Here is a 15,050-nt window from a genome sequence, read left to right as displayed (position 1 = left end):
GTGATTCCAACAAGTGTCCTCCCAACAATCCACCCCACTCATTCCATTCGAGAACCAAATGTGAGGCAGCTCCCAGGACAGGGTCTCATGGGGAGTGAGCTCCCTGAGGTGAGGGGGGGTCCTGGCTCAGGACCCTCTGGGAGCACAGCCGTCCCTCATGGAGCGAGGGGAGAGGAGCCCACTCCAAGGCACTGGCCCCTGGGAGGATGCACTAATTCCTGCCTGACTCAGACTACATGTGTGTGTCTTTAACAGTTTTCTGCATCCCCAAGAAATGGACATCCACAATTTCTGGGACATGTGTTGATTTTTATTCGTTTTCCAGACTCTACATCATGCACGACATGACCCAGGTGCACAGGCCTAATTAGAGGACAGGTCTCACATTGCGGGCCCTGTTCCTTTGGAAAGAACTCTCCTAGTTTGCCTTGCCTGTCTGCACTTGCTCCTGGAGATAGCTATACTTCTCTTCCTTCAGGAATCTGTGCAGTGAAGAATCAGGAAATTGGGTTCGTAGATGTTGAGTGTAGCCATGAGGTGGGCCCCTGAGCAAATTTTGTGCCAGAGGCTAAGACCAGAGACATGCTGGGAACATCTGGTCAGTAGCATCCCTGGACCCCAACCCCAGGAAGGAAAAGGGGCACAGATTGTAGTGTAGTATCACTAGCTTCGTCCTTCCCCAGAAATGTGAGTTCTCATTTAACCCTGCACCCCTCAGCTCCTAATCTCTCATCTGCTGTCCCTGAGTCATTATATAAAGATGGCAACCTCTGCTTGGCTGTCCTCAAATGGTTACAGCTGAAATCACAAGCGGCAGTAGAATAAAACACTAAGTATAAATTAGTTCCAAAATGTGCTACATATACACTACTTTATTCTACATTGTGGCCACTTTCCCATCTGCTGGGGGACATCTGGACACTTTTCATTTTTCCCAGGGGGTCAGGGCTGGGACACAGCCCTGGGGAGATTGACCATAATAATGAACACAAAGTGACAAGGAAAATGTGAGGAGGTTTTTGCAGACTCCCCAAAACTCTCTCCTTGAGACAGAGGAAGGGAAGATGGGGTGGAGCCTGGGGAGGGCAGGGAACTGCCAGGATACATACACAAGGAAACATCCCAGCTGTCAGTCCTGGCCCTGTATGTAGTCTCAGGACAACTCCCACTCACTCCAAATCTCCACTTCAGGTCCCAAGACCCAGAGTCCCTCATGTCCATATACCTCCTGTGAGTTGAAGTTCTGGTTCTTCCCTGGCCCCTGCTGAGCCCAGGAAAGGAACTGTCCTCTTCTGTTTATGCTGCTATTACAGAACAACACAGGTTGGGTAATTTACAGGAAACAGAAACTTATTTTTCACAGCTCTAGAGGCTGGGAAGCCCAGGACCAAAGTGCCAGCATCTTGTGAGGGCCTCCCTGCTGTGTCCTCATGTGGCAGAAAGTGGAAGGGCAAGCTACACTGCATGAAGCCCTTTTATATATGTCTGTGTCCATCCTGGTGCGCCCAAGGCTAACACAGCCTTGGTAGAGAAGGAGACAATTTAGAGGCGTCTCAGGAGCCCATGTCCACACACTCCACTTCCTTTCACGCTCACACAAAAATGTTGCTGTTAATAAACTCAAAAATTCCGTGAGTCAATGGAACTGTCTTGGTCTTAATTCTTCATCTTGACTCTGACTCAATGGGTCAACAGAGGCCAGATGGTTTTGAAGAGCTAAACCTGAACCTATGCACGGATCACACCAACAAAACTGACCTTAGATGTGGGCAGTAGGGTTTGGTTGGCCCCAAGACAACAGGTGTTATGAGTCTGATGGAAACAAGCAGCCCAGGACGTGTGAAGACCCAGGTCCCTCCAATGTTCAATTACACTGTCAGGGCTCAGCAAAGAACACCTTCCTCCATTGGCTGCTCAGGCGACCACGTAGGGCTGGCCAGCTCAAGCCAAGAAGCAAGGGAGACCAAGTGCCCCAGAAGGACAGGTTGCATACCCACAGAGCTTGGGGATGAAGGCAGCGGTAGATGAGAGAGATGTGTTCTCAGGTGCGGAGCTAGCAGCATAGGGATCCCCTTCCTGAGGCGGGGAAATAATGGAACAAGAACCGCTCTCACAGTGTCCCCACAATGCTGCAAGCACACGGAAAGAAGGGGGCCCAAGGTTGGGTGGGGCCACGAAGAACGCCACTTCACCTGACCCCCACCCAAGAGCTCAGCTGCTGGCAGATGTTAGAGAGTGCAGGTTGTGGACTGAACTCTTATCTTTTTTCTTTCTTTCTGAAATTCCTGTTTAAGGACCTGAGGAGTCATGCCTTACAAACCGTAAAATTTCATCAAAAAGGTCCTTTCCTACCCAGTACATTGTGACTTGCTTTCCAACCTGACTCTGTCATGGCATCACCTGACAGATAGTAGACCCCCTTAGCATTCCTTTCTACTGACTCCATGTTTTACATAAAGCTTAACTTTTTCTACCAATTTCCAACTAAAGAATCCCTAAGCCTACCTAAAACTCGTAAGCCCAGGCCTTGAGATGTCCGACTTTTTGGGGCCAAACCAATATATACCTTCCATATATTGATTTATAATTTTACCTGCAACTCCTGACTCCATGACATGTTTCTTTTTTTTTTTTTTTAATATACTTTAAGTTCTAGGGTACATGTGCACAACATGCAGGTTTGTTCCATATGTATACATGTGCCATGTTGGTGCGCTGCACCCGTTAATTCGTCATTTACATTAGGCATATCTCCTAATGCTATCCCTCCCCCCTACCCCCACCCCATGACAAGCCCCGGTGTGTGATGTCCCCCACCCTGTGTCCAAGTGTTCTTATTGTTCATTTCCCACTTATGAGTGAGAACATGCGGTGTTTCATTTTCTGTCCTTGCAATAGTTTGCTTAGAATGATGGTTTCCAGCTTCATCCATGTCCCTACAAAGGACATGAACTCATCCTTTTTTATGACTGCATAGTATTCCATGGTGTATATGTGCCACATTTTCTTAATCTAGTCTATCATTGATGGATATTTGGGTTGGTTCCAAGTCTTTGCTATTGTGAATAGTGTTGCAATAAACATACGTGTGCATGTGTCTTTATAGCAGCATGATTTATAATCCTTTGGGTATATTCCCAGTAATGGGATGGCTAGGTCAAATGGTATTTCTAGTTCGAGATCCTTGAGGAATCACCACACTGTCTTCCACATGGTTGAACTAGTTTACACTCCCACCAACAGTGTAAAAGCATTCCTATTTTTCCACATCCTCTCCAGCACCTGTTGTTTCCTGACTTTTTAATGATCGCTATTCTAACTGCTGTGAGATGGTATCTCATTGTGGTTTTGATTTGCATTTCTCTGATGGCCAGTGATGATGAGCATTTTTTCATGTGTCTGTTGGCTGCATAAATGTCTTCTTTTGAGAAGTGCCTGTTCATATCCTCTGCCCACTTTTTGACGAGGTTGTTTGATTTTTTCTTGTAAATTTGTTTAAGTTCTTTGTAGACTCTGGATATTAGCCCTTTGTCAGATGGGTAGATTGTAAAAATTTTCTCCCATTCTGTAGGTTGCCTGTTCACTCTGGTGGTAGTTTCTTTTCCTGTGCAGAAGCTCTTTAGTTTAATTAGATCCCATTTGTCAATTTTGGCTTTTGTTGCCATTGCTTTTGGTGTTTTAGTCATGAAATCCTTGCCCATGCCTATGGCCTGAATGGTATTCCCTCGGATTTCTTCTAGGGTTTTTGTGGTTTTAGATCTAACATTTAAGTCTTTTATCCATCTTGAGTTAATTTTTGTATAAGGTGTAAGGAAGGGATCCAGTTTCAGCTTTCTACATACGGCTAGCCAGTTCTCCCAACACCATTTGTTAAATAGGGAATCCTTTCCCCATTGTTTAGTTTTGTCAGGTTTGTCAAAGATCAGATGGTTGTAGATGTGTGGTATTATTTCCGAGGGCTCTATTCTGTTCCATTGGTCTATATCTCTGTTTTGGTACAAGTACCATGCTGGTTTTTTTTTACTGTAGCCTTGTAGTATAGTTTGAAGTCAGGTAGCATGATGCCTCCAGCTTTGTTCTTTTGGCTTAGGATTGTCTTGGCAATGTGGGCTCTTTTTTGGTTCCATATGAACTTTAAAGTAGTTTTATTCCTATTCTGTGAAGAAAGTCATTGGTAGCTTGATAGGGATGGCATTGAATCTATAAATTACCTTGGGCAGTATGGCCATTTTCACAATATTGATCCTTCCTATCCATGAACATGGAATGTTCTTCCATTTGTTTGTGTCCTCTTTTATTTCGTTGAGCAGTGGTTTGTAGTTCTCCTTAAAGAGGTCCTTCACATGCCTTATAAGTTGGATTCCTAGGTATTTTATTCTCTTTGAAGCAATTGTGAAGGGGAGTTCACTCATGATTTGGCTCTCTGTTTGTCTGTTATTGGTGTATAAGAATGCTTGTGATTTTTGCACATTGATTTTGTATCCTGAGACTTTGCTGAAGTTGCTTATCAGCTTAAGGAGATTTTGGGCTGAGATGATGGGCTTTTCTAAATATACAATCGTGTCATCTGCAAACAGGGACATTTTGACTTCCTCTTTTCCTAATTGAATACCCTTTATTTCTTTCTCCTGCCTGATTCCCCCGGCCAGAATGTCCAACACTATGTTGAATAGGAGTGGTGAGAGAAAGCATCACTGTCTTGTGCCAGTTTTCAAAGGGAATGCTTCCAATTTTTGCCCATTCAGTATGATATTGGCTGTGGGTTTGTCATAAATAGCTCTTATTATTTTGAGATACATTCCATCAATACCAAGTTTATTGAGAGTTTTTAGCATGAAGGGCTGTTGAATTTTGTCGAAGGCCTTTTCTGTATCTATTGAGATAATCATGTGGTTTTTTTCTTTGGTTCTGTTTATATGCTGGATTACATTTATTGATTTGCGTATGTGGAACCAGCCTTGCACCCCAGGGATGAAGCCAACTTGGTTATGGTGGATAAGCTTTTTGATGTGCTGCTGGATTCGGTTTGCCAGTATTTTACTGAGGATTTTTGCATTGATGTTCATCAGGGATATTGGTCTAAAATTCTCTTTTTTTGTTGTTGTGTCTCTGCCAGGCTTTGGTATCAGGATGATGTTGGCCTCATAAAATGAATTAAGGAAGATTATTTCTTTTTCTATTGATTGGAATAGTTTCAGAAGGAATGGTACCAGCTCCTCTTTGTACGTCTGGTAGAATTCAACTGTGAATCCATCTGGTCCTGCACTCTTTTTGGTTGGTAGGCTATTAATTATTGCCTCAATTTCAGAACCTGTTATTGGTCTATTCAGGGATTCAACTTCTTCCTGGTTTAGTCTTGGGAGGGTGTATGTGCCCGGGAATTTATCCATTTCTTCTAGATTTCCTAGTTTATTTGCATAGAGGTGTTTATAGTATTCTCTGATGGCAGTTTGTATTTCTGTGGGATTGGTGGTGATATCCCCTTTATCATTTTTTATTGTGTCTATTTGATTCTTCTCTCTTTTCTTCTTTATTAGTCTTGCTAGCGGTCTATCAATTTTGCTGATCTTTTCCAAAAACCAGCTCCTGGATTCATTGATGTTTGAAGGGATTTTGTGTCTCTCTCTCCTTCAGTTCTGTTCTGATCTTAGTTATTTCTTGCCTTCTGCTAGTTTTTGAATGTGTTTGCTCTTGCTTCTCTGATTCTTTTAACTGTAATGTTAGGGTGTCAATTTTAGATCTTTCCTACTTTCTCTTGTGGGCATTTAGTGCTATAAATTTCCTTCCACATACTGCTTTCAGTGTGTCCCAAAGATTCTGGTATATTGTATCTTTGTTCTTATTGGTTTCAAAGAACATCTTTATTTCTGCCTTCATTTCATTACGTACTCAGTAGTCATTCAGAAGCAGGTTGTTCAGTTTCCATGAAGTTGAGCAGTTTTGAGTGAGTTTCTTAATCCTGAGTTCTAGTTTGATTGCACTGTGGTCTGAGAGACAGTTTGTTATAATTTCTGTTCTTTTACATTTGCTGAGGAGTGCTTTACTTCCAACTATGTGGTCAATTTTGGAATAAGTGTGATGTGGTGCTGAGAAGAATGTATATTCTGTTGATTTGGAGTGGAGAGTTCTGTAGATGTCTATTAGGTCTGCTTGGTGCAGAGCTGAGTTCAATTCCTGGATATCCTTGTTAACTTTCTGTCTTGATCTGTCTAATGTTCACTGTGGGCTGTTAAAGTATCCCATTATTATTGTGTGGGAGTCTAAGTCTCTTTGTAGGTCTCTAAGGACTTGCTTTATGAATCTGGGTGCTCCTGTATTGGGTGCATATATATTTAGGATACTTAGCACTTCTTGTTGAATTGATCCCTTTACCATTATGTAATGGCCTTCTTTGTCTCTTTAGATCTTTGGTGCTTTAAAGTCTGTTTTATCAGAGACTAGGATTGTAACTCCTGCTTATTTTTGTTTTCCATTTGCTTGGTAGATCTTCCTCCATCCCTTTATTTTGAGCCTATGTGTGTCTCTGCACATGAGATGGGTCTCCTGAATACAGCACACTGATGCGTCTTGACTCTTTATCCAATTTGCCAGTCTGTGTCTTTTAATTGGAGCATTTAGCCCATTTACATTTAAGGCTAATGTTGTTATGTGTGAATTTGATCCTGTCATTATGATGTTAGCTGGTTATTTTGCTCTTTAGTTGATGCAGTTTCTTTCTAGCATTGATGTTCTTTACAATTTGGCATGTTTTTGCAGTGGTTGGTACCAGTTGTTCCTTTCCATGTTTGATGCTTCCTTCAGGAGTTCTTGTAGGGCAGGCCTGGTGGTGACAGAATCTCTCAGCATTTGTTTGTCTGTAAAGGATTTTATTTCTCCTTTGCTTATGAAACTTAGTTTGGCTGGATATGAAATTCTGAGTTGAAAATTCTTTTCTTTAAAAATGATGAATATTGGCCCCCACTCTCTTCTGGCTTGTAGAGTTTCTGCTGAGAGATCCACTGTTAGTCTGATGGGCTTCCCTTTGTGGGTAACCCGATCTTTGTCTCTGGCTGCCCTTAACAATTTTTCCTTCATTTCAACTTTGGTGAATCTGACAATTATGTGTCTTGGGGTTGCTCTTCTCGAGGAGTATCTTTGTGACATTTTCTGTATTTCCTGAATTTGAATGTTGGCCTGCCTCGCTAGGTTGGGGAAGTTCTCCTGGATAATATCCTGAAAAGTGTTTTCCAACTTGGTTCCATTGTCCCCATCACATTCAGGTACACCAATCAGACATAGATTTGATCACATAGTCACATATTTCTTGGAGTCTTTGTTCAATTATTTTTACTCTTTTTTCTCTAAACTTCTCGCTTCATTTCATTCATTTGATCTTCAGTCACTGATATCTTTTCTTCCAGTTGATTGAATCAGCTACTGAAGCTTGTGCATGCGTCACGTAGTTCTCGTGCCATGGTTTTCACTTCCATCAGGTCTTTTAAGGACTTCTCTACACTGTCTATTCTAGCTAGCCATTCGTCTGATCTTTTTTCAAGGTTTTTGCTTCTTTGTGATGGGTTTGAACATCCTCCTTTATCTCGGAGAAGTTTGTTATTACCAGTCGTCTGAAGCCTTCTTCCTTCAACTCGTCAAAGTCATTCTGTATCCAGCTTTGCTCCATTGCTGGCAAGGAGCTGTGTTCCTTTGGAGGAGAAGAGGTGCTCTGATTTTTAGAATTTTCAGCTTTTCTGCTCTGGTTTCTCCCCATCTTTGTAGTTTTATCTACCTTTGGTCTTTGATGATGGTGATGTACAGATGGGGTCCTTTATGTCTGTTAGTTTTCCTTCTAACCGTCAGGCCCCTCAGCTGCAGGTCTGTTGGAGTTTGCTGGAGGTTCACTCCAGACCCTGTTTGCCTGGGTATCACCAGCAGAGGCTGCAGAACAGCAAATATTGCAGAACAGCAGATATTGCTGTCTGATCCTTCCTCTGGAAACTTTGTCTCAGAGGGATACCTGGCTGTATGAGGTGTCAGTCGGCCCCTACTGGGAAGTGTCTCCCAGTTAGGCTACTCGGGGTCAGGGACTCACTTGAGGAGGCAGTCTGTCTGTTCTCAGATCTCAAACTCTGTGCTGGTAGAACCACTACTCTCTTCAAAGCTGTCAGACAAGGACATTTAAGTCTGCAGAAGTTTCTGCTGCCTTTTGTTCAGCTATGCCCTGCCCCCAGAGGTGGAGGCTACAGAGGCAGGCAGGCCTCCTTGAATTGCGGTGGGCTCCACCCAGTTTGAGATTCCCAGCCCCTTTGTTTACCTACTCAAGCCTCAGCAATGGCAGATACCCCTTCCCAGCCTCACTGCCACCTTGCAGTTGGATCTCAGACTGCTGTGTTAGTAGTGAGGGAGGCTCCGTGGGCATGGGACCCTCTGAGTCAGGCGTGGGATATAATCTCCTGGTGTGCCCTTTGGTAAGGCCCTTGGAAAAGCGTAGTATTAGGAGGGGCATGTCCCAATTTTCCAGGTACCTTCTGTCACAGCTTCCCTTTGCTAGGAAAGGGAATTCCCCGTCCCTTTGTGCTTCCTGGGTGGGGTGATGCCCCACCCTGCTCCATGGACTGCACCCAAAGTCTGACAAACCCCAGTGAGATGAACCTGGTACCTCAGTTGGAAATGCAGAAATCACCAGTCTTCTGCATAGCTCACGCTGGGAGCTGCAGACTGGAGCTGTTCCTATTCGGCCATCTTGGAACCTCCTCCACAACGTGTTTCAAACCAACCTATAACCAGACTGCCTCAGGCACACTTTCTCAGGACCTCTTGAGACTGTGTTTCCTTCTCAGGCACTCATATGGCTCAGAATAAACCTCTTTAAATATTTTGGCAGAATTCGGTTTTTCCACTGTCAAGGTGAAGGGTGTCCTGATGTCTGATCTCAGCCAGGCAAGCCCCTGGGAGTCTCAGGGTGCCACTTACCGTAGATCTGGGTTCCACTATCAGGTTGGCTCCTCCAGAAGCTGACTTTGAGACAAAAAATTCAAGTACAAGTGGCTTATTTAGAAATAATTCCAGAAAGGCAACTGAAAAGTGGAAATGGTAAGGGGCAGAAGCAGCATGGATAGTGAGATTAGCAATATGGATAGCTAGGGCTCAGTCTTGCAGGGCACTCCTCAGTGACTGGGTAGACACAACTTGGTGTTATATCCCAGGGGACAAAAGGCCAGGATTTTTATCCTCCAACTTCTATCACTGGCTGAGGGCTCCTCTCAGGGGTATTACCCACTGGCACTCCAGCCTGCCTTTCATTGGCAGAGAAAGCCTTCAGGCAGAGAGGCTCAGAAGGTTGCAGTCAGCCCTGTCAGAGAAGAGCTCTCATGGAGAGCTGTCATGCAGGTGGCCTCTGCGCTTCACCATCCCTCTCTCATATGTCTAAGTTAGAACCTGACCCTGTATTATTACTGGCTATTACACAATATTGTCTCCTGGCCCCAACCTGCACATTGGTGCTGCCGTCTAAGCATCAGGATTTCAGAAAGTGCTTCTTTACGGTCATGGTATCCCCCTTTAGCACTTCAGTCCATTCCTCATACACATGCATGCACACACATGCACACACGTGTACACACTGTAGTGGCCAGTCTCCCGGATAGCCTCCAGTGACCCTAATCTCCTATCTTTATGTCCTTGAATAGTCCACACTGAGCCAGGGCTGTTCTGGGTTGAGTCTAGTTTACAAACGATACAGTGGCTTCCATCTTGGTCTCCGGGAACGCTGTGTCTGGAGCAAGTCAACCGAAATACCAAGCTCACATACAGTCTTGCAGAGAAGCCACGTGGAGAACAGATACCTCATTCAATAGCTATTATCAACCTGCAGCCATGGGAGTGAGCTACTTTGGAAGGGATTCTCCAGAGTCCATCAAACCTTCAAATAATGGCAACTGTACAGCTAATATCAGAGTGTAACTCAATGAGACGTGACAACCAGAGCTGCCCAGTCAGGCCACCCAGAGATGCTTGACTCACAGACACCATGAGACATATAAATAAATTGCTTGAGCCGTTAAGTGATCAGGTGATTTGTCATGCAGCATTAAGTAACTGATACATCTAACTGTGAGCACACACTGATGCACAGACATGCACACGCATGCATACACACACACACACATACACACACACACATGAATGCAGTCTTCTCTCCCTGCATCATTAACTTTTCTGCTTCAATTCAAAACCAATGAAAATCTCTAAATGGCCAAACTGTCTTTCTGGTTGGATCTGGTTAAAACTAGCTGTTTCTAAGCTAACAGGCTGCATCTTCCAAAAAGTCCTGGGAAGGGAGATTTCTGTAGAAATCCATGGACAGAAACTCTCAAGGCAGCCAGACTCTCAGAGCCTTACAGAAAGTGCCAGCATGCTTGAAGCAATTGAAGACTGGGTCTTCTGGTTATCTAGAAAGATTTGTCCATGAAAAGTAATTTGTACTCAGAGTTGGGTGAGGTGTAGAAACTGCTTCCATTTATTGGTAGCAGATTATCCCAGCTAGTAGGTGAAGTATCCAGCTGGAATAGGCTGTGCAATGCTGTCAAAACACATCATGGATTTTCAACACCAGCCCATGAAGAACACACAAAAATGCAAAAAGCCCAAACAAATGAAGTCAATGGGTTAACTGTGTTGTTCTAGTTCTTGCAAGTGTCTTTGCTTCTTCTTTAAAATGGAAATGAGTGTGCAAAACACGCTAGAAGATAACTACATATCTTTGCATTGTTTCTTCAGCATGGTGAGTTCAAATTTCCATGGTTTAGATGCAACAATAAAAGTACAAAAAACCACCTGAAAGAGACAAAAAGAATACTCAGCTTCTATTTAAAAAAAAAAAAGCAGAAGTTCCTATTTCCAGGCAGAAGTTAGAATCAGGAGGCCTACTCTGTCTGAGTCAGCCATGCCTCGTCAGACAACAGAGGATCCAGCCCCCTCACCAAAGAAGTCCTCATCGGTTCACCTGTTGTGATCTGAGCCATCATGGGTGTGGCTTCACTCACTCCAGCAGAGCAAGGGTCAGAGCCCAAGGACGGGTTATTATTGGAAAATCCCCAACTCCAGCCCTGACTCTCATCCATCCACATGGACTCCCTGTAGCCCACAGAGACCCCAGGCTGCACAGAGCCCTACCCAGGGAATGCAACATTGTAAGAATAGGCACCCCTTGGGGAAATAAAAATTTGCCAGCAACCAAGGATGAAAGTTTGCAGCTGTAGGACTGGAAGGAAACAAGTAGCTCTCATCCCAGAGTCCTGCAGAATATGTGGGTTTTTGGCTCCCTGCCTGGGAACGAGAACACTGTTTCCCTCCTCTCTCTCCTAAAATCTTCATTTAGAATAAAAATATAAAGTAAGAATACTTCCATGAAGTCAGTGTAAACTTGAATGACAGCATCAAGTAGAGAAGAAATTCTGTAAGATATAAAGGTGTAGGAACAGTTTTGGGGGAGAAAATAGGACACGCCACCAGCAACCCAGACAGTGCTTTGCAGAACTGAGTCCAGGCTCCTACACCTGGGCCGGAGGGGGATCCAGGGATGGGGGAGCCTGTGTGTGCCAGTGGTGCAAAGAAAGAGAATGGGCATCGGGTTTGCCAGAGAGTTGACTAAGTAATTGTTTAACTTCTGGACCAGCCAAGGTAGACAGAAAAGAATCAGGAAACAGAGGATCTGAATAACCCGATTATCAAGCTCAACCCTAGAGGATATTTTAGCAATATATATTACAATTTTTAAGAGGTGAAAAAATATTGGATTAGTAATTCAATTTCTGAGAACCTTGCCTATAAGGAAACAATAATCAGACATACACACACATAGAAATAAGACTATTAATTATAGCACTGTCCATAGTAGCTAAAAAATAGGGAAAATCTTAATCAATTCTCAAGAATTGGCTAAATAATATATGGAAGCATCATAAAATAATATCAAATAGATTCATTACATGATGTTCTAATTTTACAGTTTTAGAAATGCTTAGATTTTATTATTAAATGAAAATCTAGATCATGAAACAGCATTCATTATGGTCTCAACTACAAAGAATATAAACATAAAATATTTTTAAACTAAAATACATATCAATATATTTACAGTGGTAAAATTTGGATAAGAGTATTTATAGTTGATTTTAAAAAGCTCAGTATTTTTTAAAATTTCCAAATTTTTTACATTGACTGAATCAGGCCAGTAACTATTTAAAATAATATTGTTTTAAAATTTATTTTCCAAGGATCCCAGATACCCGCACTTTCTTCCTTTCTAAATACCTATAAATAAACCAAGAAAACAGATAGGGTCCAATCTATAGGAGCTTTATGAAACAGAAAAGGATCCAATGCAAGGACAGAGACAGATAAAAATCTCCACATGGTAAATAGATGTGGGCAAGTGGATAAAAGTTTACTGAGTGCCATGTACTCAAGATAGAGGATGCAATCGTAAGAGAAAGCAAAGACAGTAAACCACCTCCCAACCTCTCAAACACGAAGCCATCCTGATTTTCCTCCTCTCACACTCCATGGCTAATCAATCAGCAAATTCTAAACAAACTTTCATAGACTCAGAATCTGAGCACCTCCCCAACCTAACCAACATTATCTCTCATTCGAGGTATCTCAATAGACTAATTATGGACTCATATGGCTCTCACATCTCCACCCTTGCCACTGTGTTAAATTTTCTCCTTTGTTCCCCGAGGTCTGCACTCCTCCTGTCTCTACCTGGCTTGTCTTGGAAGACTGACCTCCATGAGCTGCTTCAGTGGGCACCCTTGCCCTCTGACTTCCATGGGCTGCTCCAATGGGCACACTTGCCCTCTGACCTCCATGGGCGGCTCCAGTGGATACCCTTACCCTCTGACCTCCATAGGCAGCTCCAATAGGCACACTTACCCTCTGATCTCCATGGGCAGCTCCATTGGGCACCCTTACCCTTTGACCTCCATGAGCCACTCCAATAGGCAACTTTACCCTATGACCTCCATGGACTACACCAGTGGGCCCCTTACCCTCTGACCTCCATGGGCAGCTCCAGTGGGCACTCTTGCCCTCTGACTTTCATGGGAAATTCCAGTGGGCACCCTTACATTCTGACCTCCATGGGTTGCTCTAGTGGGCACCCTTACCCTCTGACCTCCATGGACTACACCAATGGGCACCCTTACCCTCTGATTTCCATGGGCTGCTCCAATGGGCACTTTTGACCTCTGACCTCTGTGGGTTGCTTCAATGGACACCCTTATCCTCTGACCTCTCTGGACCATGCCAATGGGCACCCTTGCTCTATGACCACCATGGACAGTGTCAGTGGGCCCTTCTGGCTTCCAGTTGAGTTTGGCCAAGGGGGAATAAAATCAGAAAAGTGGGAAGCAGGAGTAGAGTGAGGTCAGGGAGTCACAGCGGGTTGGCTGTGTTCCTCCACCTAAGGCTGTGGCCCCAACAGGAGCTGCCTTATTGCTCCAAAAAGAAGGATATTAAAAAGCAAGTCCTATAAATAAAAAAACAAAACAAAACAGAAAGTTCCAAAATTTATGTAAATTTTGAAAAGCATACAAAATTCTTTTACATAGGCAAAAGTTTTTAAACATAGGTAGAAATGTTACCCACCAATGATAGAAGAGTGGTTATCTTTGAGGGGGAGCATAATAGATGTGTAGCATTTTACTTTTTAAAATAAATAGTAATACCCTTTAGGGTGGCTATTACCTAAAAGTCAAGAGATAACGAATGTTGGTGAGGGTGTGGAGAGAACAGAGCCCTTGTACACTGTTTCTGGGAATGTAAACTGGCACAGTCATTATGAAAAACAGTATGGAGGTTCCTAAAGAAATTAAAAATAGAACTGCCGTATGACTTAGCAATCCCTCTGGAAATAAAATCGTCACTTCATAAAGATAGCTGCACTCTTGTGTTCATTGCAACATTATTCACAATACCCAGCATGTGGAAACAATGTAAGTGCCCATCAACTGGTGGATGGATAAAGAAGATGCAGTACACACACACAATGAAATATTATCCAGCCTTAAAGAAGAAGGGTATCATGTCATTGGCCACAAGGATGAAACTGGAGGAGGCTGCACTAAGTGAAACAAGCCAGACACAGAAAGAAATATATGGCATGATCACACTTATATGTAGAATCTAAAAAAAAAAGAGTCAAATATACAGAGAGAGAATAAAGTAATGGTTACCCACAGAGCAGGCTGGGGGGGGTTGGGAGATGTAGGCTAGAAGCTACAAATTAGCAGATATAGGATGAAGTTTAATGTACATCATGAGTTAATTAAATTACACTATATTTGGAACTTCTTTTAGATGACTAGATATAGTTGTTCGTGTCACAAAAACAATGCATAATTATGTGAGATTATGTTATTTTACTTCACTATGGTAACCGTTTTACTATCTATATGAATCACATAATACCATGTGATATATTTTAAATATATCCAATAAAATTTATTTTTAAAAATAAATAAAAATAAATTTTAAAAAATAGCAAAAATTAATGTAATAAAATGATAATATTTGTAAAATTTGTGTGATAGGTGGATAGGCATTTGATATATCATTCTTAGTACTTTCTTGAATTTTTGAAATATTACTTAATTTAAAATTACTTCTAATCTTTTATAAGAATTCATTCTCTAGATTTAGCCACCTGCTTGTACTTGGTATTCTGCTAAGCTGTCTGCTCTTCATTAAAAGATAAGGATTTTGGCCAGTCCCGGTGGCTCACGCCTGTAATCCCAGCACTTTGGGAGGCCAAGTGTAATTCAGCACTCCTGAACACCTGAGGTCAGGAGTTCAAGACCAGCCTGGTCAACAGGCTGAAACACTGTCTCTGCTAAAAATACAAAAATTAGCTGGGAGTAGGGGCACATGATTGTAGTCTCAGCTACTTGGGAGGCTGAGGCAGGAGAATCTCTTGAACCTGGGAAGCAGAGGTTGTAGTGAGCCAAGATTGTGCCACTGCATTCCAGCCTGGGCCACAGAGCGAGACTCCGTCTCAAAAAAAAAAAAAA

The 15,050-nt window shown here is 42.9% G+C and overlaps 1 protein-coding gene across 2 annotated transcripts in view; it reads right to left on the bottom strand.

Annotated features, from left to right (window-relative positions):
- Positions 1-10,467: 10,467 nt before the first annotated feature.
- LOC112633403 (cystatin-13-like) overlaps positions 10,468-15,050 on the bottom strand; it is a 23,424-nt gene continuing 18,841 nt past the window's right edge. For both annotated transcript variants that reach the window (XM_025400023.1, XM_025400025.1), the window contains exon 4: positions 10,468-10,812. In XM_025400023.1, the coding sequence (XP_025255808.1) occupies positions 10,729-10,812 (84 nt within the window). In that variant the 3' untranslated portion in view covers positions 10,468-10,728. The remainder of the gene's footprint in view (positions 10,813-15,050) is intronic.

The sequence above is a fragment of the Theropithecus gelada genome, chromosome 10 (genome assembly GCF_003255815.1).
Source record: "Theropithecus gelada isolate Dixy chromosome 10, Tgel_1.0, whole genome shotgun sequence".
Taxonomy (NCBI): domain Eukaryota; kingdom Metazoa; phylum Chordata; class Mammalia; order Primates; family Cercopithecidae; genus Theropithecus; species Theropithecus gelada.
Note: the sequence above shows the minus strand (reverse complement) of the source record. Positions and strands in the feature narration are given on the sequence as shown.